Below are 27,174 nucleotides of genomic sequence, written 5' to 3'. Positions count from 1 at the left end.
GTGCCATTGCCAAAATATATATTGTTGAGTAGAATGATGATCATTCACACCTCTATTTTCGAGATAGTAACAAATCCGATAATTCATTGCTTCAGCATTTGTTGTAGACGACAGCTGAGAGTTTTCTTTTCGACCTACATAATTCGTTTCTCCGAAACCGAAAAGACTGAAGAATTCACCAAGTTACGAGAGTTCGAAATTTTTGAATCTTTCGAACACCCTGGGCAATTTTGGCCTGAAATTTATTGCGACCGAAGATCTGTTTTGCAAGGTTCTATAATATAGATCATATTATGATAATGTGTATGCAGGCAGCAGCAGAACAGGCCGAAATTTCAATGCGGCCGAAATGTGTGTTAGCCCTGGGAGGCCGAAATTTAAACGCGCCTACACACTTGCAGACTTACAGTATGACAGAGCCTTCCACGTATTGTGGAGTTCATTCATCCCTTTTCATTCATTCTTTTTTTTGGTATTTATTATATTTAAGGATTTCCCAAAGGCTTTTGGCCTGTCGAGGGGATCTCCTGCAAGAAGAATGAAATGACAACTTTATGTAAAGGGAGCAGTTTATCGAGGAAAGGCTAAGGAAATAGATCGAGGCATACAAAATCTGTGGTTAAAATTATAAAGGGCTCCAGTATGTCACGGGGCCAGAGTAGATAAGGACGGGAGAGAACCGTGGGAGTCTAGGGAATTCACAACTGGATCTTAGAATGGCGGCTCATCAGGTGTGCTCGGATGGAGAGCCAAGGATTAAGGTGCTGTGCACTGTTATCGCGTAAGCTCATTGTCGCCTACAGTGTGGTATGTTAGTGTGGTGTGTTAGTGTAAGGTGTAGTTCCTTGGTCCTTTTCCTTTTCTACAGATCTTGTAATCGGTTCTGAATAAGATGAGCTCCCCAGTCGTCACCGGTATACGCACGCACGCATGCACACACACACACACACACACACACACACACACACACACACACACACACACACACACACACACACACACACACACACACACAATAGCGCGGATCTGTGTCCTGGACAGCTCCTAAGGGGCCGTCCATAAATAATTAAATAATATCAACCTTTTTTCACAAACGAAATATTTTCGTTGTGGGGTGGGAGGGGGTTGATCAATTTCGTTTCAGAAAACATTGATTCACGTACATGAAAGTAGAAGCAGTGACACACACTCAACTTTTGTTGCATTTGCCTGCATTATGCCAACCTTTATTTTATACTCGGGTATTGATCCAATAATAAAAGTAGAAAGGAAAAGGACATATGGAAACGAGTTAAGAGTAACTCTTCACCATCGTAGCTAGATAGAGATTATACAGTCAGGAAGTGCAACAACTAGGCACAAAACTGACAGAGTACTGAGACATTCGACGTCCTGACACCTAGCTTCAACACATCTTCATAGCGCTAACCGACAGCCTTCCAACTTGGAAGGTTCAAGGTTATGGAAAGACCAAAGAGGGGAAGGCAAGCGCAACGAAAACAAGCACAAGCTACAGTCCCAACGGAACAAAAAATGCCGCTTTGTCAAATCGCCTACTGGTCTCGTCATCGTCCAGTAACAATCGACATTCTTTGTTCCGTTGGGACTGTAGCTTGTGCTCGTTTTCGTTGCGCTTGCCTTCCCCTCTTTGGTCTTTCCATAACCTTGAACCTTCCAAGTTGGAAGGCTGTCAGTTAGCGCTATGGAGATGTGTTGAAGCTAGGTGTCAGGACGTCGAATGTCTCAGTACTCTGTCAGTTTTGTGCCTAGTTGTTGCACTTTCTGACTGTATATAGTATCTAGTTACAGTGGTGGAGAGTTACTCTTAACTCGTTTCCACAATGTCCTTTTCCTTTCTACTTTATTTTATTTTTTATTGAAAAACCTTTTACTTTCTGAGTGGACAGGAGGGAGGGAGGGGTTGGGTTGAAACGAAATAAACTTGTTCCGTGATAAAAATATCAATATTTACGGACAGCTCCTAATGTGGTATGGCCATCTAATAGTGTGCTGGCAGAGATTTTCTTCACAAATTCTGGCTTGTAGCTCTAATTAAAAGATTTGACAGTCTTTCAAATGAAATTTGTATTGACCAGATTTTTTGTTTGTGTTTTCGTCTGTGTGGGCGGGTGTGGGTGTATGTGCGCATGTATGTGGATGTATGTGTGTGTGCGTGTGTATGTGTGTGTGTACGTGTGTGTGTGCGTGTATGTGCGTGTGTGCGCGTGTTTGTGTGTATGTGTGTGCGCGTGTGTGCGTGCGTGCGTGTGTGTGTGTGTGTGTGTGTGTGTGTGTGCGTGCACGCCTATGTCTGTGTGGGCATGGCTCGGTCCTCGGCGCTATGCATCCTTTAGCCAAGCGTAACCACTATAAATGCGCCGGGTGGCACATTGTACAACCGGAGAACGATTACCGCACGCCTCCAAACGTAACAAATCGCGAAGATGTGTGCAAGCGACTGGGTAATAACTTTGTGCTGATGCAGAAGGACTCTCAGGCCTGCCTGCAAAACGCATTCAAAGAGTTTGGCTATCACTACAAGACGAGAAAGCTCTTAGTGCCGGATCGGCATTGCATAGCTATGGCCAACAACTACTGCTATTACCCGCGCACATATGGAGCTGATTTCGGTGTGCGAAAAATCCCCGAAGCCGAGTGGAAGAAACAGAGATACGTTTGCGGTGAGTACCAGCCTTAACCAGTGTGGGCAGTAGTAGCACAGAATTGACGCACTGGCCATTTTCATTCTTTCTCTACAAGATGTTCTTTTCCGAGTCCAAGAGGTGGAATGTCAAACCCGCTAAATCCATTTCATCGCTTTTTCAGATAATGGCAAAACAAATCATTTAATGTGCGGTTTGCATCTACAGTTAGTTTGGTGAGTAACAACACTCCGTGGGGCATCAGAAAAATGTCCTTATTCGCGAAGTGCCCATACACCCGAAGTCCCATTTGAATGTACCTGAACCCATCTTTTGAATAGCATGACATGCATATCAAAATGAAGCTCTTTTCATGCTATACGTCAAGGTGTACTTTATTTTCATACTGCAATTGAAAGGAACTATAAAGTCAATATGCAAGGGAAATAAAATTGAAAAATAAGCCTTTTGGAATCATCTACGGGGACATGTATACTAATTACTCTACTGTCATGTACAACTACCGTATTATCTCTAATAATTATAAGCACGGTCCTTTATTTTTTCAATGTACCTCCGCCCGGTGCTATTAATGGAGACGTTCCTTTATTGGTGACTGTTCCATTATTATTTCCACCTCCTTTCATAGGCATGTTGCCACGGCCAAATGCATGTCAGACGCACACATTTCAGGGTTTTTTCGCCGGTACAGATAATGAATTTACACAGTGTGCTTATAATGGAGACTGAGCACTTTATTTTTTGAATGCCGCCCCGGGGTGTTCTATTATTGGAGACTGTGCTTATATTAGAGATGATACAGTATATGTAGTTATGCTGATCACTGCAACTATTTTGAAGCAAAAGGAAAAGCACCACCACCCCCCCCCCCCCTTGGCTGCATTTTCTTGCATGTGTGCCTTTTATCCATCGCTATGGGTTCTACTACTTCTGACTGACAGGTACTTGAAATAGCTATCAGACGTCTGTAGATATCGTACATGCAGTTGTATGTAGCACTATGTACGCACGTGGAGGTACGCACGTGCAGGCATGCACGTGCTTGTACCGTTTATGTATAGCATGAGCGAAATGACATGGCGCACTTCCGATAGAGAACTAAAGAAGATCTGTTTAGCACAATGACTGGCTTGTGAGTGACTGAATAGCTGTCAGACGTCCAGAAAGCCCGTCACTCAAGCAGTGAATTTGACCTCGGGCACGGCTGTTCACGCGCAGGCACTTATAAATATGGCGTCGTTCGGCGCGATTTATGTAACCTTGTGCGAATAGTACAAATACGCGATGAGTTTGCGTTTTTGGAAGAAACTCATGTTGATCCTCGCGTGGTTTCACGATTTGGGACGCGAAACCAAGAGAAAGGTTTTGAAAACGCTCGAGCGAGATACTCGACTTTTCGGCAATTTGAGAGAGAAAGAGGGTGGAAAGGCATCCTGGCCTGCCCAGTTAGCTGTCTTTCCGCTTCAAACTTGCTCGAACTACTCCTGGCAGTCTGGAGATTGATCTCGCCAGTGATTGTCAGCCTCTGCTTGGCGTGCTCGCGTGTACAACATTCAAGTTAGACATTTCGTAATCGTTCAACGCACAATAGGGTAGATATCACAATGTCAAGCTCACTTGGCCGACTGCTGTCTTCATCTACAATATCCCACATGCGACTAAGCAATTTACAGCAGGAAGCAGCCTTCTACACTCAACAGCAACTAAAGGACCACACCATTTGTCTTCCAAATCAAGAGAAAACAGGCTCTTGACTCGCCGCTCGTATTTAGAAGTTCACGCGCGTATTCTAATGACACTTGGGGAAGACAACCAGAGGATAGTCCTCTACCTGGGAAAATATCGATCTAAGCTGGGAAAAAATCGGGAAGGGCTTCTCGGAGCCGAGTTTGTCAGCGACGACACAAGGAGTATTCCAGAACGAAGCCAAAGTCGCACAACACAGAACAAATGTTTCTTGAAGGAAAGGCAGTCATGTGAGGTACGAGCGGAAAGCTTGAAACAAGACGCAGATGATCAGCGTGTTTCTCATCAAGAGCTTTCCAACGATCCCCAAATCTTCAAAGTCGGTAAAATAGAACCATGGCCATGTCGTAAGTGTAACACCATGTCGTAAGTAGTGCTGAAACGATTATATCGATTACTCGTTACTTACTCGATAAGAAATAGATCGAACGGTTATTTCGATTTTATCGGCTAAACGAGTAGAATGGTACTTACGCACGGTACGGGATTTCTCCCCTTTTTGGGGGTCGCACAAAGCATGCATGCACCGAAAGACGTAAGTGTTGCGAGTTCGACACGAATATGTACATGACTGTACACTTGCAACATCGATGTACGTGTAAAAGTACAAGCGCGATCTGAGAAACATTGGCGCGATCACCGTCGCCGTCTTTTGAACTGACTACTTTTCTTACATACAGCATGCAGGACTGGCAGGCTCAGTATGTGTCTACACTAGCTGCAGGGGCTGGAGTTCCCTCCATGTGCGAGTAGTCTTGAGCTAAAGACAGTAAAGTGGTCTTCAGTTTCGTGTTTTCCGTTCTGTCGACAGTTCCCGAACCAGTTTGCTCGACGACGAGCTAGGTCTGGCGTCTGGGCCTGTTTTGGCATAGACAGGAGAAGCAACTAGTTACTTGTTGGCGTTCCTCAATTCAGTTCACCCGTCGAAATCCGCCGATCTGCACCCCTGGCCGGCTTCTCTGACTTCATCGTCGGAGTCAGCGAAGTCACAGGCGAAGGGCACCATCAGCTCTTGGGTTGCAACCACTGCGTTGCCTCTGTCTTGTCTGTGTTTGTCTGGTCAGTCCGAACAGCTGACGGACTTGTTGCGGGATCATCGGATCTATGCGCCCGCTTTCCGTCGTTGGCGATGTTGGACTCGTAAACATTTTGAAATTCACAGAACGTACACGTACTGATGTAGTTACAATAATAATCGTAATAGCCGAAAAGCCGATCGTTATGGTATCAGCTAGTGTTGAAACGAGCGTATCTATAACAAACGAGCGATCAGTTCCACTAACGAGCAAGCTATCGAGCGAGCTAACGAGTTTCACTGATGTGGCAAATAATGATTTTTTAATATTTGTTTCCTAAGTTCGATTTTTTTCAGCTGGTCCAAATTATCACCGCCGGCGTTTGGGGTTGCTGCTGCTTCACTTCGGACTGCTGTTTGGTGTCGAGATGTCTTTTCAGCGCCGCCATTGAGCAGCCTTTGTAAGAATAGACCGTTTTGCAAAGACTGTAGCCCTGTTCTTCGCTGCATCGCAGGAGAAAACTTCCAAACGACTGGGCGTAACTAATTACTTTCACTCGAATCGAGAGTTGACAGAACTTTGTCCTGCAGCAGGTCAGCAGATGCGGAACAAGACATCAGTGGAGTCCACCAAAGCTGCAACCAGACAACTGAAACAACTCAGTGTCCTGCAGGCGGCATGCAGTCACTGTAACTGCGAGTGATTTTCACTTTGCGCGGGACTGGACTCTCGATCGACTAGGGAGTCGTAAAAAAAATTCCGACTCCCCGCTCGACTTGTACTGCCATGTGTACGGATTACGGTGTACGGTGTTCGTTAGTGCAAACGAGCTGGCCGCACAAACGAGCCGAGTTTCTGGCGAGCGAGCTAACGAGTACCCGGTGAGATCGTTTCAACACTAGTATCAGCTGAGCCACTAAGGAAAAGACGTAATCGTTTCAGCACTAGTCGTAAGTGTAACATTACTTCTCCATCAGCTCAACCACCACCACTGGACTGCCTTTTCACACTCTTTTTATTGTAACAAGCAGGACCACGGAACAAGACGACAGACCGGCCAAAGACCAGCTCACACAGTTTCGCGCATGCGCACAACACCACCAACCAGTGACGCGTGTGCACAGCGACCAAGACGAAACAAAAACACGTGACACGAAATAAACCACAGTTATGTTGGGAATTGAGTCGGCATTTTCAGGCAAGAAGCTCTGTGCTGTGCGAGTGGCCACTTGTGACAAGTGGACTGTTGACTGCGGGACAAGGACCTTTCAGCATCCATTGCGTTGGAGTATGAGAGACGCAAAGACGATCGCGCAGGGGTGAAATGCGTAGATGCAAGGTTTGTCACTTCTTGTGCGGTTCGCCGAGAAAAGTTGTTCGTCCAAAAATTTCTCCGAGTCCTTCATCGTTGGGTGAGAAATTTGAAAAGTCGACTTTCAAAGACATGTGTGGCAAAATGGTATGTCCGGGCATGTCCGAAAAATTGAAGAAGTGTCAGGACATTATGTCAGAACGACCATGATTTTCTAATCCCAAGGCCTGTACCCAGTTAGATGGGACTTTGCTCTGAGCTTGGAAATTTCGCGAATTGTCGTTTAATATATCCGCAGTCATTATTGGCGAAGTTGACTGTAAATACGTCGTTGGGATTCAGTTATGAACTGGTTTTAATGAGATTTGGAATGTGAAATTTTGGTTTGTGGTGCCTCTACACCTGTTTTGAGTACACTGAGCTGAAGATCTGGTTTTTCTCAAGTCTGGCACTTATCAGGTCTTGCTATCTCAGCTCTTCAATCGCCTCGAGCTTGTTTTTAGTCCCATAGTGACAGGGGTGTCGCACACGGTACGGTCACTACGGCATTGACCGTACCACTATTTGCCCCCCCCCCCCCAAAAAGGGCCAAGTACCCCGTGAGTCAATAAAATGCACTGATGTGGGCTCAAAATTTCCAAAATTTTCAGCTGAGCCACCCCTCCCCCAAGAGTTAAATTGTACTTCAGATGGCTGACCGTACCACACAAAATTACCTTCCGACGCCCCTGATTGACCTAACGTAAATTTCAGTGATTCCTAGGAGCCACCGGGGCTTAAAAAAAACAGCAACCACTTTTTTCCATGAGCCCCCATGGCCACGGAAAGCATGCTCATTGGCAGTTTTTCATTGCCTACAGTCAATCCTGGTTAGGACGAACTTCAACGGACTGAACATTGTTTGTCTTTTCGGAAGTTCTTCTTATCCAGATCTGACAAAAAATCGATATGCATATCGTATGGATTGTATTTACGTGAAGGTGCATGCTGTGGTGCATGGGAAGCATGTTATTCTTAGCATAAGCCAGAAACAGGAAAGTACAATGACAATGTGCACTGAATCACGACTGTGCCGAAAGTTTGCACAAAGGTTTTGTTCAAAACACGCTTGAAAACAATTTGCGCTGTATGTACAATATGGCCTCGGCTATTGAAAAAAAGGAAGAAAAATGGCAGCCAACCCACGCGCACGCTCGTGGACCGAAAGCTCGCACTACATGTACATGACCACACTGATTTTGTTCAAATTACACTTGAAAATAGTTCGTCTTCGCGAAAGTTCGCTCTACAGAAGTTCATCGTAAACGAATAATTTCGACTTGAATTGATGCCTGGCCAACCATAGGATTGGCCCTAGTTCGTACGAATGGAAAGTTCGCCTTATCGGTGTTCGTCCAAATGAGATTTGACTGCACTTCATCCTGACACGGAAACTTGGTGACGTCGTGTTTGTCCGGCCACAGTCCGAACTGCCACTTTGAACGCGGAATTGGGTTCATAGGGAAAAGCCCATAGGCGGCGCGGAGGCAAGAACTTGATTACAGTAAAGCCTGGTGTAAGCGACCTCTGGGTTTAGCGACCACCTAGTTTTAACCACCGTTTTTCCATGCACGCATTGTTCTACACAGAAGCTGCACTGGATACAGCAACAACCTGCCTTGCGCGACCAGCGACCGACTTTTTGTGTACCAAGTGCAGTATTGGACCTGCACACAGCGACCAAAACTAACCAAAAGTGCCATCTTGGCTGTCAGGTTTGACAGCGACAGGGTCGAAGTGCGCTCTGATTCATGTGCATGCAGTCAATAGAAGTGATGGGTGACAGTGCAGGGTGTGCTGTATGCACTTGAGTGAGGTGTGCTTTGCCTGCAGAACGTCTTCTACGCTCCACGCCTGTCAATATGAGTACATGGAAGCGGAATCATGCACACGTATGTAGACAGTCCGATATGTCACGAATGTATGCGACCTGGTTCCAAAGACCACATGGCTTTAGCGACCGCTTTTGCTTGCACCGCGGGTTGGTCGCTTAAACCAGGCTTTACTGTACAGTCTGTCAGAAGAATCATCGGTTAGAAAATTCTACTATTCATATTCTTCTCTTGTGGATTACTACGTAAAATGTTTGCTTGGCTGATTCTTCTGATTGCTATTAAAAAAAAAGCCCAGTACACTGAAACTAGTGGATATACATCTTTTAAGCATGTGCAAGTTGTCAATGTTTGAGTCTCACTTTCAGTCATTATAGCTCTGCTACTCAGACCCCTAGTTACCAGGACAGACCGGTCGATTAACGTCACGGAGTTCTTGGGTAGCCGGTCATCTTCGTGGACGTAGGTCGGGTCGCTGGACACTCCGAAAGGGTTGCCTGTTTGCTATGTTCTAACACCTAATGTGTGTTCATTTTGTCCCGTCTGTCCGTGTGCTTTCAGTCAGCCAAGACACACCGTTTCAGACCAGTACCTTCAGGAATCAGACCGAGCTGCAATACTTGGTTCGCTTGGCTGACCCCACGATGCGCACGGCCGTGTTGGCGGCGCATCTGCGGGACCGCACACTTACCAAGAGTCCACTCATTGATGCTGTCCTGATGAACTGCTCAATGAACTACTTCAGTGCTTGTAAGTTTGAATTAGAGTCAGGAGACTTAGCCGCTGGCTCTTCGGGGCATACTGTAATGACCTGCATAGAAGCATGACCTGTATAGAAGCATGACCTGTATAAAAGCATGACCTGTATAAAAGCATGACCTGTATAAAAGCATGACCTGTATAAAAGCATGACCTGTATAGAAGCATGACCTGTATAAAAGCATGACCTGTATAGAAGCATGACCTGTATAGAAGCATGACTCGAATAGAAGCCGATTTTTTGAAGCGCACCGTGTCGCAGAAGCATGATTTGAATAGAAGCCGCTCTCTGCAAAGTACATGTGCAAGTACATGCGTGACAGTATGCAATGCACAGTGTAGACTGATGATGTTGGCGCAGAAGCATGTTTCGAATAGAAGCATGTTTCGAATAGAAGCATGTTTCGAATAAAAGCATGTTTTGAATAGAGGCATGATTTGAACCCCGGCCTATACGGCCGTAAGGCGAGACCAAAAAAAAAAAAGAGATTCCCGGGCCCTCCCGCACCAAAATCGAGCCAATTTTTTTTAACAGTTCATACATGTACAGTACTGATCGTGTGAGTAGATCTGTGACGCGGAGTCACACAAACCCGAGCTTGTACGACTCCCTGATGTAGATCAGATCAGGGCCATCGCTGGCCGAAACATAGAAAAATTGAACGGATGAACCGCGTACCTGTTGTCTGTAAAAAAATTGAATAAAACTACCGGAAAATGCTGTAAAAAAAGTTCAACATGGCATGCACACATATAGTCATGTACATACATGTACATATTATAATTAAAACCTAATACTAGCTCAAAACTAGCATTAGATAAACCTTGTTATCCCTTTCACTGCCAAGGGGGTCAGAAAAATTCAAATTTTTCTGAGTTGAGCCGAACTCAAATTTGTCATTGCTCAGCTGTATATCCACGGATCTTTGCAAACGATGGCTCTCTGGAAAGATATCATGGCCAGGCAGACAGCTGTGAAGAGAAAACGCAGCGAAAATAGTTTTCCTCGCGAGGGCGCCTGAGCGAGGTCCGTTTTCTGCATTTTCGTAGCATCTGCACTTTCTCACGCGCGCGCGATCGATCGCAGTGCAGTCAACTTTCAACACACGAAGTTCGGACAAAGTTGGCCTGAAAGCCACCGAAAATCTCGGTGTTTTGATACCCAATACGCATGGGTTGCCGCGAAAGAAATAGAGAAACCCGCTATGCGTATATGTCATGTTTTCTACGCGCGACAATTTTTTGTCCGAGCGCGCGCTTCAGGCTTCCCCCTGGCGATATCTATCCTCACGGACACAAAAACGATGTGATGAGTCGATAGCCAAGGTCTTCCTGAAGACGTAGAGTGGTCGTTTGTAACTCTCCTGTGTGTAGAAGTGAAGATACGAATTTATTTGTACACACATACTCATTCTGGGCGATTAAAGTCGCCCGTGGCACTGAGAGGGTTATACATGTAGAATACCGTGTCCTTCACCTTGTTTCATGCTGTCAATCTAACAATATACAATATACAATGTACATGGGAAAGAACAAATAAATTCGCCCGCCCGCACCAATTTCGCATGGGTCCTGCCCGGGAATCTCGATTATATTTTGGTCTCGCCCAAGCACCTGCTTTTATACGCGGCATTACGGTAGTACAAGCAGACGCGTAGCACCGCTATTGGAGGTGGTCCGGTTGGAGGGGGGTCTGGGGGCGTCGCCCGGGAAATTTTTGAAATTAGGGTGCAAAATCCTGCATTCCGGGCGAAAAAGTGGTCCGGCCCAAGCCGAACCGGCTGCTATGGCCCTGACAAACTATAGCATTTTTTTTACTATATTACAAAGCGAGCTTATAGAGTGGTGCTCACATCAGTTTGCCATGCGACTGCATTTCACGCAGGAAGTGTGATCATGGCGTGTGGACAGTGGGACCGATGTGTCCGCCGTCACGTGTGTCCCCATTCATACAGGTGTTGAGTTGAACGCAACACGGCTGCGCTGAATGGTCATGTGACTGGAGTCTGAAGCCACTCCGTGCAGATAAGCCCACTGCGCAATGACGTAATTTGGTACGATAAACACCCCACATATCCACCTGGGTATGGTCGTCTGGGGTGTTGAACACAGTGCATTGCTGATCCCAGTGTACTCACATAACACCCCACACAGCCACCTGGGCATGGTCGTCTGGGGTGTTGAACAGTGCATTGCTGATCCCAGTGTACTCACATAACACCCCACATAGCCACCTGGGCATGGTCGTCTGGGGTGTTGAACAGTGCATTCCTGATACCAGCGTACTCACATGCATTATTCATACCTTCCATATTTGGCAATGCACAATGGGATTATTGCGAGTATTGTAAAACACGATATTTTAGGTGTAACTTTAATTTCGGACCGCTTTAGGAGCTGCATCTGCGCCTTGATCCTTGAAGGGTGGTGGCGTTCCTACGGATGCGGAAAACCCGGCTTCCAGCCGAGTCTCACGCGAACCGTGAAAATTTTTTTAATTTTTTAATTTCGGTGATTTCGGTAGAGAAAACAGGCACCAACATTTAAATTATGGTACACCTAAAAGGCACTTGAGTATGCACTGTATGTGAACGAAACGCTGGTCACCTAATTCTACATTACACCTGAAACCTGGCAGGTCCCTGGCACCGAAATTTTAATGCACCGAAATTTACATGTTTTACGGTACAGTGGAGGTCGGATAAAACGACAGATTGAGTTTAGCGACACAATTCCGCTGCCCTAGTCGTTTAGTAAGTCCTTTGCGAAGATCGGGTTTAGTGACAGATCGAATATAGTGACATTTTGTCCTCTCCCGAAGGAGTGTCGTTATACCCAATCTCCACTGTTTACAGTAAGAGTTCAGATGGTGAGCCCAGGAAAAATTTGTAACATGGGAAATTGTGGGCACAATTTTGTGCTAGATTGTACACGTCTGACTGTTCAAAATCTGGTTTAGTTGGTGGACTCGATCGCATAACTTGTGCCCACAATTTCCACTGTGTACGTTTTTTCGTCCCAATTAAGAGTCCAGGCGGGCATAGTGGGATGGTCTGAGACCATGATTGAGAAACAGAGGGTGCCAAGTTCAAGTCCTGCTTGGAAGCGGAAGGATTATTTCCAGCCGTGCTGCGACCCACAGTTAACTGGGAACTCGTGGCCTGGCACGAGGGAAACATGGATGCAGTGAATGGGATTTCGGTCTTTGACCACTTTGTGGTGGGTCTGATCTACTCACCTCCTACCGCTTAGGAGCTGCATCTGCGCCTTGATCCAAGAGGGTGGTGGCGTTCCTGCGGATGCGGAAAACTCGGCGTTTGGCCGAGTCTCACTGGAACTGTGAATTTCTCTGTACGAGTCAATGTCTGTAACAACCACATAATACCCGACCTGGCCAAATTTCTGAATTCGTACAAAGTTGCCTCCTTTTATCCCTAGGTGGACCTCATTCACCCACTATGATAGTTTGGTCCAGAACCCTCTGTTCTTTAGATATTGGCCAAAAATCCAAAAACCGATAAAATCACGAACCGAAACACCTTCAAACAAGGTACAAGAACGAGGGATTACTGCTGCTCACAACAATACAGTTCAGCCAAACCAACTATGTTCGCAGACCAATCCAAGTTACCTAGTAATATTTAGCCATCCAACTTTCGATTGGCGACTTGCTGAGTCCCAAGACCGAATCGATCGCTTCAGCCTGTTCAATGGCGGCCATTTAACTGTTATTACCAATGGACTTGGATGGAGAGCCAAGGATGAATTTATAGAAAAGAAAAAGGACCAAGGAACTACGAGTCCCGCTATAATGTCCACTAACACCACCGGTTACTAAACAATCAGCTCATGCGATAACATTGCACGACACTGATCGACGGTACTGACGTTCTACGACTAACTGGCTAGCAGCTCTGGCACGTTGCAGAACGTCAGTACCGTCGGTCAGTGTCGTGCAATGTTACAGCATGAGCTGATTGTTTAGTAACTGGTGGTGTTAGTGGACATTATAGTGTAACTTGTAGTTTCTTGGTCCTTTCTTTTCTTTTTTTTACTTTAAATTTAATATGAAGGCCATCTTCAAGGGCGAGTAGCAATGAGGTTAGGTCATGAAATTGGGGGAAGACCACCACCATAGTCTGTTATGACATATCCCCAAGCGTCAACAAGTGGTCTTGAACAAAGGTATCCACTAAAACTCACTTGTGGAAATCATAGTTGTTACACACTGGTAACTCAGAATCCCCCAGGCGAGGCGACTACCATCACAACTCCCAAGATCCGTTGAGTTTTACAAATTGCATAGACGATATTATGATATTTTAAGAGAATTGAAAACTAACTAAGAAATTGAATAAAGGAAGCACAGAGAGACGATCTAACAGTTCTCTCCAACAGCAAAACAAGAACAGAAAATACATTGTGGAATTCCAATAATGGCATTCGTTTTCAAACATGCACATAATCAGCTACTTGATTATTCGTAAAAGCTGCCATTGTCGTGATTAGACACTGTAACAGCCAGCACATAGAGCTATTTTCATGCACAATTATACAACAAAAACTTGTGCAGCATTACGAAGGGACAGGCATGGTTTTACGCATTTGGCAAGTTCACACCCCCCTAACAACTGCTCAGAGACCTTTCCAACACCAGATTCACAACAATAGTATTCAAACTTCTCATAGATGCATAATTTCGCGTGACACTTCATCAAGTGAAGCCGATTCGTGGCGGCTTCATTCGAGTTTCTGCTAGGGCAGGGACTATTACCATGTCACAGTGCAAAATGGTATATGAAGGCGCTCCGTGTGTGCTTTCCTGCCACGAGGTTGGATTCGGCTAGTGCATGGCCGTTGGAGGGTTCGAAATTTGAATATTTCCACAAGTGATTTCTAGTGGACGTCTTTATTCAAGACCACTTGTTGGTGCTTGCCAACATATTGTACAGACTATGGTGGAGGTCTATGATGGTATTCACACAGGAAATACAGTTGCATGCGGTGCACATGAAGAGTGGCCCTCTTGACACGATGTCCATGGGAAGGCGCGGTAAATTTGAATTTTTGCACCAAACCAGCGTCATGGGACGTACGCTTTTGCAGCATCAGGTCCTGCAAGGTCCTGCAACATCCGTGATCATGGCGGCAACATTCTAAGTCGCCGCCATCTCCTTGCCGGAGGCAACCTGAGGTTCAAGGGCATGATTTGCAACAAGAACGACACAAGAACGAAATCATAGGCGACAAACAGAAAGCACTCGCTCTGGCAAGAGCATTTTCGTGCCGTATCTTTTGAATTTCAGTCAATTTTCTTCAGGCAATGAACACATAAAATGCAGATCTCTTGTCAGTGTGCAACTGCACTTAAACAGACTTGCGCATACACAGCGTATGCTCAAGTTTGTTGACGTTGTACATGTACGTAGTGTGCAAGGGCCTAACTGTCTATCTCGCTCTCATCTCTCCTCTCTCTCTCTCTATCTCTCTCTATCTCTCTATCTCTCTCTCTCTTTCTCTCTCTCTCTCTCTCTCTCATCTCTCTCTCTTTCCCTCTCTCTCTCTCTCTCTCTCTCTCTCTCTCTCTCTCTCTCTCTCTCTCTCTCTCTCTCTCTCTCTCTCTCTCTCTCTATCTATCTATCTTTCTCTATCTCTCTCTATCTCTCTATCTCTCTCTCTCTATCTCTATCTCTCTCTATCTCTCTATCCCTCTATCTCTCTATCTCTCTCTCTCTTCTCTCTCTCTCTCTCTCTCTCTCTCTCTCTCTCTCTCTCTCTCTCTCCTCTCTCTCTCTCTCTCTCTCTCTCTCCTCTCTATCTCTCTATCTCTCTCTCTCTATCTCTCTCTATCTCTCTATCTCTCTCTCTTCTATCTCTCTCTTTCTCTTTCTCTTTCCTCTCTCTTCTTCTCTCTCTCTCTCTCCTCTCTCTCTCTCTCTCTCTCTCTCTCTCTCTCTCTCTCTCTCTCTCTCTCTCTCTCTCTCTCTCTCTCTCTCTCTCTCTACCTCTCTATCTATCTATCTCTATCTCTCTATCTCTCTATCTCTCTCTATCTCTCTATCTCTCTCTCTATCTCTCTATCTCTCTCTATCTCTCTATCCCTCTATCTCTCTATCTCTCTCTCTCTTTCTCTCTATCTCTATCTCTCTCTTTCTCTTCCCTCTCTCTCTCTCTCTCTCTCTCTCTCTCTCTCTCTCTCTCTCTCTCTCTCTACTCTCTCTCTCTCTCTCTTCTCTCTCTCTCTATCTATCTATCTATCTATCTATCTATCTCTATCTCTCTATCTCTATCTCTCTCTATCTCTCTCTATCTCTCTATCTCTCTCTCTATCTCTCTATCTCTCTCTATCTCTCTATCCCTCTATTTCTCTCTCTTTCTCTCTCTCTCTTTCTCTCTCTCTCTCTCTCTCTTCTCTTCTCTCTCTCTCTCTCTCTCTCTCTCTCTCTCTCTCTCTCTCTCTCTCTCTCTCTCTCTTCTCTCTCTCTCTCTTCTCTCTCTCTCTCTCTCTCTCTCTCTCTCTCTCTTCTCTCTCTCTCTCGCTGCAGCGCGCTCTCTCAGCTTTCTCTCATTTCGTCACAAAATAGTCTTTCATTTCTCGGTCTCTCCCCATAAATGTGTTCCCTATCACCTACTGTAATTAATACAATTTCGCTGGCGATTTAATTTCGCTGATTTCGCCGGTCGATGTCAATCGGCTAAAATTAATCGCGGCCAAAATTTGTCACCAGAACCACAATTATCAGTTCGGCTCACTCTTATTCCACCGGACTCTCTGTAAAAACTGCGTACAGTAGACAGGGGTCTACAAACTACGCTCGGACCGTTGTACTACTATACCACGAGTACATGCGCACACGAAACATCGATCACTTTTGTGGACTCTCGCACGCCTACGGCGAAAAGTTTAGTGACGGCGAAAGGTTTTGGCGATCGGCGAACGTTTTTCACCGGCGAAAATTTGTTGATAGACGGTACGAGGTGATTCGTAATTTTTTAACATTACGTCATTTCTTAACAAATCGGTAAAATATCTCATTGCCAGCGCCTGCAAAAAGTCACGTCAAATTTCTTTTTGCCATTGCCATTGTCAATGTTCTGTGAAGTTCGCCTCCAAAATTGAGACTGATATTCCTTCAGGAAGTGACATTGCAAGAGCTTTCAGTCTGCATGTGCGCGATGTTTACGGTAAATAGAGTATAAGAGAGTCATAGCCGCTGGTTTCAACCTCCAGTGACAAAATATATAGCTGAAAAGGAAGCATATGATAGCTACATACTGGAAACGACGCCTGGGAAGGAGAATGGGTGTGTGTCGGCCTGGTAATGGCCAAACATTGGCAATTACTGAATTTGCTAACAGATGTTGATCACAATTGCATATAAAATCAGGGTGATACACCTACTGCTATGCAAGCTTGAATGGCTTGTATTTGGATCAACATGATCTTGATCCAGTCTTGCTGGACCATCCTGGATACGTAGGGTCTCTTTCTATTGAAAACTGACTTGAAATTGTGCTGCTAAGGCCTATTTTACCATGATGTTAAGAAATGACCACAACAAATAATATGCGGAAAAATTGCCATTTTTCAACTGCCCCCTGCTTCCCAACACCAAGGATTATGTGCATGAACAACCCACCATTGCAATCTAAGGACATCAGAATTACATTTTTGGAGGAAGAAATGGAAAGATTCGCACCTCGAACCTACGGAAGGCTTTTTTACTTTCGTGTTAAATAATGACGAATCACCTCGTACCTGGCCTGTGTGTCGTCGAGTCTAGGATTTATTACGTTAGTGGCGACGTTTCAACATTGGCAACCAACGTGGTGCTCAAACCCATGACCCTGGGATTAAGAGTTTCATGCTCATGCAATGGAACGTACGGATAAATGGCATCACAAGGGTATGGTAACCATTACAAATTAGTTATAAACTTAGCGAAGGAACACGCGCCTAGGTCAGCTAAAACATATCTCTGGGGTTTCGTAAAAAAATTCGACATGGCGGAATGAAAAATAATCCTCTCTGTTGAACGCGTGCATGCATGCAAGTATGCTCACGTGCACACCCGACTGTCCCTTTCCTTTGCTGCTTTGTGCCCTACGCAGCTTCTAAGAAGCAACCCAGACAATTTTTGCAGAAGGTGGGTCTTTGGGTCTAATGTGGGGTGTCTGCTGGGCTGTGTCTGCTGAGGTCTGGGTGTCACGTTTTGTTGACATCGGACGGATATAATGCAAGAGAGTCAAGAGACAATTGTGTTATTTCTACGTTGTGTTTTAGTTCAAATACATTATCAAAAAGAATCCTGAACCCGCCCGCCACTGACTTCCAACTTCCAAGGAAAAAGCAAGCCATTTTCTCCAAAGGACAAAACAGCAAAAGGGAGCCCGCCTGCCAGAAAAGGATACGGGAAATGAAAGTAGAATACTACCGTGCTGCGCAGTAGAGCGCAAGATAACCGCGCGTGCGGGTACGTGACATAAAGGAAGTGTGAGCAGGACTAAAGTACGATTTACCATATATGCTACAGTTCGAGCTCAGGCCCGTCGCACCGACTTTGGAGGTGGGGCGGCCATGGAAGGGGGGTGCGGGGGTCTTCCCCCCGGAAAAAAATTTCAAAAATTGAAGCCAATTGCAAGCATTTCCGGGTATTTGGTGCCATTTCAGAATACGGTAACTACAATGAAAGTCTTTTTGATTCTGCAACAAACGAAGAAGACGCTACGATCGGGGACAAACATTACCCTCCCCCGGGAAAAAAATTCAAAATTTAACTATTATTTATTAAGCCAATTGCAAGCATTTCCAGGCATTTGGTGCTATTTCAGTGTAACTGCAATGAAAGACTTTTTTCTGCAACAAACCACGATCGGGGACAAGGATTTGTCACGTTTGCGCTAAGCTGCGATCATTGTGCTTTGTTGTAATGTGCTCCGAAAAAAAGAAGAAAAAAAGGCCGAAGGCTGTGACGGCCTTGAAGCTGACGAAACACGTGCAGCGCTACACCGTAACCGTGTACCACGTGGAAGCAAACAGAAATAGAGGAGACCCGGGATAGCGGACATGAACTCAGGGTCAAACCGATAAGCGTGTAACGTGAAGCATGCAGTATATGGAGACAAGAGAAAGAAACAGAGCTCAGTACGTACCGAGTACTACACACTAAACTCGTACATGAGAATGTCACGACACTGGGATCGGTTTTAGAAGCAAAATCAAGCACCTTGCAAATAGAGCGGGGAAAAATAAAACCAAGCGCCCGCGCACTGCACAGAGAAGGCTTTGAGCTTGCGTTGATCTGTGTGGACATCGAGCGCAATAGCTCAGCTACTGTTGATCTTACTGCTTTGGGAACTGCTGCAGTCGCAAGCTGAGAGCTCCCCTCAAGTTCTAGCTGATTTCTTCGCTTCGAGTGGACAAAGTAGATTTGATAAAATCGCTCTTGGAAGTGACAATTTTAATGACGCGGAGGAAGTACCTGTTACAAACTGTTGCCTTTGGGCTACATCTGCACAAACTAGAGTTTCAGCTTAGGTGCCGTTCTCTTCTGAGACCTATTCAATGTAGTGGTTGCAATATTTGATACTTCAAAGTAGAAAGTATATTTTTCACAGTTGAGAGTATTTATTTTGTAGAGCTTGTATTTATATCTACACAGCAGAGAATCCATAAATACAAATACAAGCTCTACGAAATAAATACTCTTAAGGCCAAACTAAAAAAGGTGTGTGGTTCGACTAACATGGACATTTTTTTACGGGCGGGCGGGCGGATTTTTTTTAAATAATATATTTTTAGTACATGTAAATACACTGTACTGCCTTGAGACACCCAGTACATCGGCATTATTACGCAGTGTTATGCCATACATGTTGTATAAAGGGATCACTGGCTAATACTTTGAAACATTGTGTGGCAGAAATATCGTTCCCAATACACGAGGAAAGTGCAATCTCGTCTGTTCTTCATCCCAAAACAGAAGGCCGTCCTTAATCTGGAACGAGGCAATCACTCTCAACCGAACGGTCACTTCAAAATAAGTCTCGCCAGTCTGCCGGTGGTCGTATCGAGTAGACTCTACTACCAGCACAAGGCAGCAGTCGTACCACTCACTGCACTGCACTGCAGTATAACTACTGTACAAGTCAAGTCCAAAAGGAGCCGCCTAGCGCCTGCATCCGCAGACTCACGCTGCACAGCACGTAGATGTGGACGTGTTCAGTCCACGTACGTCACTCACACGACAGCCCGCCGAAAAAAAAGTTACGGTCGGGCTGAAAAATGTACGGTCGGTCGGGTGAGTCGAACCACAGACTTTTTTCAGTGTGGCCTAAGTGTGAACAATTACACTTTCTATCGATCTATCCACCACAGTGGAGAATCCATAAATACAAAAATACAGATTCCTAGGTTCGAACCCCAAGATGGGCAGTTAGTTACATTTTTTTCTCTCCTTGCGTACTGTAGAGGCAGAAAATTTCGTCGGTCAATAATTTCGTCCAACTCCAAAGAAAAGGAGTTCGTCCGGTTGAAAATTTCGTCCATAGATCATAAGAGTGTATAGAAACGCTGGACAAATTTGGACGAAAAGGACGAAATTAAATTCCAGACGAATATTTCTGCTTATACAGTATGTTGTATCTGCATGTTATTACCCTTTCCGTGAGTGGCTCGTGAGTCATGTATGAGTCGTGTATGGCTAAACCCGTATTTCTCTACTTTACCCGTATGACTGTCTGTTGCTAACTGTGATTGGCTGCTAGTATTAATGTTCCAGAATGTTCCAGAGCTGTGAACTGTGATTGGCTAATTTAATATACTAATGTTCCAGAAGTTGCTAGAATTTCGTCGGCAACCGGTTTTCGTAGATTGCTTGTTGTTTAATGAACTAAAACATGGCTGCCGGTTGCCGGACTTTTGTTCCCTTGCGGTCTTCTTTCTTGTTGCCTTTCTACTCTCTTTGCATTCCAAGTGTGTATAATGTTTCTTTCTTGATAATTATTGGTAAACTACGAAGTCACAGTGAGTGTTTGACTTGAGTGAGGGTGATTGCCTCCGGGGCCAACTACTACACTAATGCCTATACACTTGTGTTGTGGGAAGCTCAAGTCACGGGTGAAATCAATATAAATGTAACTTACTCTGTCTGTCTGTCTGTCTGTCTGTCTGTCTGTGTCTGTCTGTCTGTGTCTGTCTGTCTCTCTCTCTCTCTCTCTCTCTCTCTCTCTGTCTCTCTCTGTCTGTCTCTCTGTCTCTCTCTGTCTCTCTCTCTCTCTGTCTCTCTGTCTCTCTCTCTGTCTCTCTGTCTCTCTGTCTCTGTCTCTCTTCTCTCTCTCTCTCTCTCTCTCTCTTCTCTCTCTCTCTCTCTCTCTCTCTCTCTCTCTCTCTCTCTCTCTCTCTCTCTCTCTCTCTCTCTCTCTCTCTCTCTCTCTCTCTCTCTCTCTCTCTCTCTCTCTCTCTCTCTCTCTCCTCTCTCTCTCTCTCTCTCTCTCTCTCTCTCTCTCTCTCTCTCTCTCTCCTCTCTCTTCTCTCTCTCTCTCTCTCTCTCTCTCTCTCTCTCTCTCTCCTCTCTCTCCTCTCTCTCTCTCTCTCTCTCTCTCTCTCTCTCTCTCTCTCTCTCTTCTCTCTCTCTCTCTCTCTCTCTCTCTCTCTCTCTCTCTCTCTCTCTCCTCTCTCTCTCTCTCTCTCTCTCTCTCTCTCTCTCTCTCTCTCTCTCTCCTCTCTCTCTCTCTCTCTCTCTCTCTCTTGAAGTGTCATCCACTCTGTGTTTCTTTCTGTCCATGTGAAACTTTTCTAGTGGCATAAACTGGATAGTAGCAATTATGACTCAGTGGGTCAATTCTTCTACTTTAACGTGACAGTACCACGTCCTTTTATGGAGGTGGTATGTATTCTTCGCCCACGCTTGATCAACGGCAGCTGGGGACCTCCCACTTCATCGGAACACTACTTTACCCCCAGCCGTAAGGGCCGTTTTGAATCTTGTTTCTCATCGTGGCCAACGGCCCATGAGAGATAGAGTGCACTACAGGAGTGGGTTGGATTGACCTCTACTTAAGTGTACCGGCAGAAGTGGACGCTAAATGAGCATACAGAATTTTGCAGCAGTTGAGATTTTCTGATATTTTAAAGAGAGTACGAAGCAAAGCTTGGTAGACAAACTATTTTTTAAACCTTTTGACGGCTGCGGGGTACTAGTACTCCCGCTTTGCACCAAGTGCCAGCGAGAACGGGTCAATTTTGCTGAAACACACCACATGCAAAAGTTCGTAAGGGGCCATCCGGAAATACACTCGGACGTATCTTATCCGGGCACCTTGGGACCGGGCACTGCTCGTATCTCAGATTTGCCCGTATCTCAGGAAAACTCATCTACCATGTATCATATCATTTTTTGAAGAAGTTTATTTGGCACGTATTGCGTATTCAGGATACAGAAAGAATCCATAGATAGTTGGCAGTGACAAATAAGCCCTTGCGCATATGCAAAAAAGTTCGAACCTTCCAAATTCGAAACATTTCGCTGCAGGAACTCAAGCTGAAGGTGCCCGGTAGAGAGACGTGCCCGTACCTGAGGCGTCCAGATAAGAGGCGTTTGAGTGTATCGATAATTTTCGAGAAACGAAAGAGTTTAGTTATGACCCTCCCCCACCCACCCACCCCCATGAACGAAAAAATATATTGATTTGGCAGCTAGAATGGACTGTTTCAGCTATCAATATGTTTCAAACTCTCCTCAACCCACCCACCCATGAATGAAACTTTTCTCTTCATGACAAAGGTCGATAACTACGGATGGTCCCTAACTCAGTCATCAATTCTTCAAATGTCATGACCATTGGCTTCCTGGAAAGCGCCTGGAACAAGGAAACCAAGAGCCAAGAGTAGTGTCTCAGCTAGGGACGGGGTTCGGTTTATTCTATGATCGATTACATGGAGACTAGAAGAAGACCAACTACAATTGCAAGTAAATTATGTCAACGGAACAAGAACAAGGAGACACGTGTGTCAATACAAAAGGCAGACATACTAAAATGATCTGCGTATGGTGTGACGTCAATACGATAATGATGACGTAAGAAATGTCCCTGAGTGTATCATCAGCCATACACTACATTTCCTCCCCTACATGTATAGTAGGGTTGCAAACGCGTATATACATTTAATACACAAGAGAAAGTCAATGGATAAGCCGAGAGCACAGTAACCACGCGAGCAACAGATTATCAGAGCATTCAGGAGAATGTTTTGCTCTCTCAGGCGAGCTGGCAGAACTCGAGTTCTTGCCGGGTTACGACGGGGCTCAGTTAGAGCCTGTGCCGGTGGCGGCTGGGTCTGCTGCGCTGCAGTAGTTGCTGGTACTGTTGCTTGCACAGGTGGATGTGTTGGAATAGCAGCGGCTTCAACACTGGGTGGTGGCGGAACACAAGTCGGCGAATGAGCAGCGGGAAAACACAAACTGTAATCAGGCTCTGCCGGTGCTGCGACGGACGGCAAGGGTGCTGCGCTCATTGGTACGAATGACTGCGGAGCGGAAACGACTGACCGGAGCTGTTCCACATGGCGCCTCCATTGCTGGTCTGGGCCAACTTCCACAGTATAGTGGCGGGAGCCGTTTACCGCTTGCACGGTGCCCTGAATCCATGGGTGTGGTGCGTTGGTGCGGTAGTCACGTACCATGACGGTGTCATCCACAGCAAACGTGCGCTCCCGGTTTGCTTACCTCGCATTACTCTGAGCTGCTTGTTTCTTGGCCACAGATGCCTGAACACTGGGCTGGACCAAGGACAACCGAGTGCGTAGCTCACGATGCATTAGCAGAGATGCTGGTGTGGCATTCGTTGTTGCATGTGGTGTGGTGCGATACGACAACAGGAAGCGAGGCAAGAACTCGAGCGGTGCTGTGTCCGAATGGGACTTTAGTGCCTGCTTCATCGTCCGCACGAATCGTTCAGCCAACCCATTCGTCGCTAGGTGGTACGGTGCTGAGAAGGTGTGGGTAATGCCGTTGGCTTCAGTGAAACGACGGAACTCATCGGATGTGAACTGCGGGCCATTATCACTGACGATCTGGTCAGGCAAACCATGCTGGGCGAACACTTCCCGGAGACGGCGAACGGTGACTGGAGCAGTGGTGCTGTTCATTGGCAGAACTTCCGGCCACTTGCTGTGGGCATCCACCACGATCAGCCACATGTGCCCTTGGAACGGTCCTGCAAAATCAATGTGGAGGCGTTGCCATGGCTTGGACGGCCACTCCCAGGGATGGAGTGGTGACTTTGGTGGTGCTGCCTGGTGTGCCTGGCAGCCAGCACAGACCTTGCCGGTTGTCTCGATGTCAGCGTCGATGCCTGGCCACCAAACGAAGCTACGGGCCAATGACTTCATACGAACCATGCCTGGATGGCCTGTGTGCAGTTCCTCAAGTACTCGCTTGCGTAGTTGGGGTGGGATGACAACCCAGATTCCCCACATAAGACATCCTTGGTGCAGTCCCAGCTCATTCTTGTGCCTCGCAAATGGCTGCATGTCACCGTCAGTTGAGGAGTGTGACCACCCGTCACGAACACCACCTAGGACCTTGGCCAAGACTGTAGACGCGCTGTCGTCAGAGCTGGCATTCCTTTGCTCGGACTGAAAATGGCTGTCAGAGGCTCGTGATCTGTCAGCAGCACAAACGATCGTCCGAACAGATACGTGTGAAACTTGCGGACCCCCCAGACGATTGATAAGGCCTCCTTATCTATTTGGGCATACCGCTTCTCGGTCTCGGCAAGCGAACGTGACGCGAAGGCAATCGGCCGTTCCGCACCGTCCGGCAGAACATGCGAGAGCACCGCTCCCAGGCCGTAGGGTGATGCGTCAGTTGCCAACTGTACCGGCAGGTCGGGATCAAAATGCATGAGTACCTGATCCGAGGCGATAGCTGCCTTGATGGTCTTGAATGCTGCTGCACAGTCAGCTGTCCAATGCCAGGACTGACCCTTTCGGAGCAGGCGGTTGAGAGGGTGCAGAGTCGTGGAGCAGTCCTTCAAGAAGCGCTGGTAGTACAGTCAAATCTGTTGTAAGCGACCGCCCCTTGGTGCAAGAAAAAGCGGTCGCTTACGGCAGATGGTCTCTTACGGCAGATGTATGGTAAATCCGGCATACCAGGTATATGCTTCCATGTACTCAAATCGACGAGAATAATGTGATTTTTAATATCATTTTTTGGATATTCAACGACGACCATACCCGTATAGTACGCGTATGCGACACGGCAGTAGATCGACACTGCCTGGACTTGAGAGCTACATCACAGCCTCAGTACAGGCCAGGCGCCAGTCGATCGCACTTGCAAGACAGCGCATTTTCACACTTTGCAGTTGACAACGCACTGGCAAGTACAGTTTCGCACCTTACTGAACCTGGGTCGCGGTCGCTTACAGCAGATTTGAATGCAGCCACCGTGCATGAAATCGCGGTCGCTGGTCGCGCACAGCAGATGGTCGCTCTGGACAGATCAGTTTGTATGTGAAACCGTCGGTGCACGGAAAATCGGTCGCTAACGGTAGATGGTCGCCTACAGCAGAGGTCGCTAACGGCAGATTTGACTGTAGCATACCATACCCAGAAAGCTGCGCAGCTGGGACACGTTCTGTGGTGCCGGGGCCTCGTTGATCGCCTTGATCTTGTCATCAGTCTTGCGCAAACCGTGGCGACTGACAATGTGACCACAGTACTCCACTGCATCTGCGAAGAACGTGCACTTCGCTGGATTGACTCTCAGGCCGTGGTCGGAGAGACGACCCAAGATGCTCTCCACGTTGTCCAAATGTTCATCGTCGTCGCGACCGGTGACGATGATGTCATCTAGCAGGCAGGCCTGATGTGGAACGCCATGCAGGGTGCGGCCGATGGCCTGCTGCCACAGCGCTGGTGCGGAAGCCACACCAAATCCGAGACGGTTGAGCTGATACAAGCCCTTGTGCGTTGTCAGTGTGAGAAGTGGCTTTGATTCCTCCTCCATTTCCATCTGGAGGTACGCTTGTTTCAGATCGATCTTGGTGAAGCGTTGTCCTCCAGCCAGAGTGGCGAACACATCTTCTACACGTGGAAGAGGGTGTTGATCCACCTTCAGTTGCGGGTTCAATGTGGCCTTGAAATCGCCACAGAGACGCACTGAGCCATTGGGCTTGATAACTGGCACAATTGGGGTTGCCCACTCGCTCCACTGGACCTTGCTAACAATACCAAGGTTCTCTAACCTGTCCAGTTCGGCTTCAGCGGAAAGGCCTGGCAATGGGCAACCATCTCGCACCCCCAATGGCAATCATTTTCATGTTTTCATTTTCATGTCGAAGCTCGAGTCGGAGGCGATGGCTATGTTTCCGTGGAAGCCTCGCTTATATCGTCGCTATATCGATGATTGTCTGGTAGTATGGTGTCATGGTCTTGTCAAGTTGATGGAGTTCGTGCAGTACATGAGCAGCAGACACCCAGACATACGCTTCACAGTGGAACACACCCAGCAGAATGTCTCGCACACAGTCAACTATCTCGACTTGTCTATCTCTGTGGCGAGTGGTGTTGTGCAGTGGGAGTTGTTCGTTAAGCCCAGTCATAGTGGTGTCCATCTATCGTACGAGTCTTCATTGCCATTGGGGGTGAAGCGTTCGGTTGCCCAGGAGCAGTTTCGGTGCGCAAACAGCAACGCGTCAACCGACAGGGGGAGGGAGCGGGGAGAGAAGAAGATCGAGACATTACTACGAGACAACGACTACCCACAACACGCTATTCAAGCAGCGAAGCACCATGCAAGCACACCAAGAAAATAATCCACCAGACAACGACAACAATCGTACACATCCATCATCAAACTGCCCTTCGTCAATGATCGTTTGGCACGTGATGTTCGTCGTACGGTGAGATCTTTCAGTAAGGATGTGCGCGTGGTGTTCCAGTCCGGTCGGTCACTAAGGGACATGTTGGTATCGTCATCATTGTCCCGTCCTGAATGCCCGAAGGAAGTGTATAAGAAGAGAAGAGGAAGGGGGCGACCAGTTGAATGTCGTGCATGTGATGCTGGTATGGAGAGTGGTCAATGTTTGTCTCGGGATGTTATCTACTCGATGTTATGTGCACTTTGCGCCGAGGAGTACGTTGGCGAGACCGAGCGAACTACAAGGAAGAGATTTGAGGAGCATTGCAGAGAGGCCAAAGCGCAAGCGCTGGAGACGCCATGGGGAGAACACTATGCAGAACACCACCCACAACAAGCAATCACATCTACACCCATCACCAACGCATCAATTCTCGCCAAGCAGTCGTCCTTCGTGAATCGTCGTATACGTGAAGCAATGTTCATTCGTGATAGAGGTCCAAGTGTTAACAGGGATCGTGGCTGGAGACTGCTGGACACAGTGTGAAATTATTGTGTTAGGTGCTGGTGCTGTAAATTGTGATAGACTGTGACGTTGCGAATATATGATATGATAATACTTGATATTTGATGCTTATGTGTGCTAGCTGGTTATATATAGTGCTTAGCAAATATTTGTCGTCATCTTTGTCTTCACACCCATGGACCCAGCTACATTGCATACTTTGCATTCTATTCTCCATGTCACTAACACATATTCACACTTACAGACACAGCTCTCCACTTGTCTCCTTTGCTCCTTCCCATTCTACCAACACATGTCACCATTGCTGCTGGTAACCACACTTCTCGTGCTTTCCCTTCACGTCGCACTAACACATATTCACACTTCGCTCCTTCCCTTTCTACCAACACACTTCACCATTGCTGCTACCGTCCACA

The 27,174-nt window shown here is 46.6% G+C and overlaps 2 protein-coding genes across 2 annotated transcripts in view; one reads left to right on the top strand and one right to left on the bottom strand.

Annotated features, from left to right (window-relative positions):
- The window catches only part of LOC135826630 (uncharacterized), a 30,968-nt gene extending 9,578 nt beyond the window's left edge, over nt 1-21,390 (top strand). The window contains exons 3-6 of the mRNA XM_065339233.1: nt 2,355-2,681; nt 9,170-9,358; nt 17,480-17,514; nt 21,169-21,390. Of these exons, the coding sequence (XP_065195305.1) occupies nt 2,355-2,681; nt 9,170-9,358; nt 17,480-17,514; nt 21,169-21,390 (773 nt within the window). The remainder of the gene's footprint in view (nt 1-2,354; nt 2,682-9,169; nt 9,359-17,479; nt 17,515-21,168) is intronic.
- A 1,700-nt stretch (nt 21,391-23,090) lies between these two features.
- On the bottom strand, nt 23,091-26,012 carry LOC135826629 (uncharacterized protein K02A2.6-like). The gene is made up of 4 exons (XM_065339232.1): nt 25,997-26,012; nt 24,976-25,646; nt 24,129-24,355; nt 23,091-24,033 (listed from the first exon to the last, which is right to left on the bottom strand). The coding sequence occupies exons 1-4, from the start codon at nt 26,010-26,012 to the stop codon at nt 23,091-23,093; spliced, it is 1,857 nt and encodes a 618-aa protein (XP_065195304.1).
- Between the last annotated feature and the right edge of the window lie 1,162 nt (nt 26,013-27,174).

Source organism: Sycon ciliatum, chromosome 10 (assembly GCF_964019385.1).
Source record: "Sycon ciliatum chromosome 10, ocSycCili1.1, whole genome shotgun sequence".
Taxonomy (NCBI): Eukaryota; Metazoa; Porifera; class Calcarea; order Leucosolenida; family Sycettidae; genus Sycon; species Sycon ciliatum.
The sequence above is the reverse complement of the archived record's forward strand: the minus strand, read 5'-3'. Positions and strand labels throughout refer to the sequence as shown.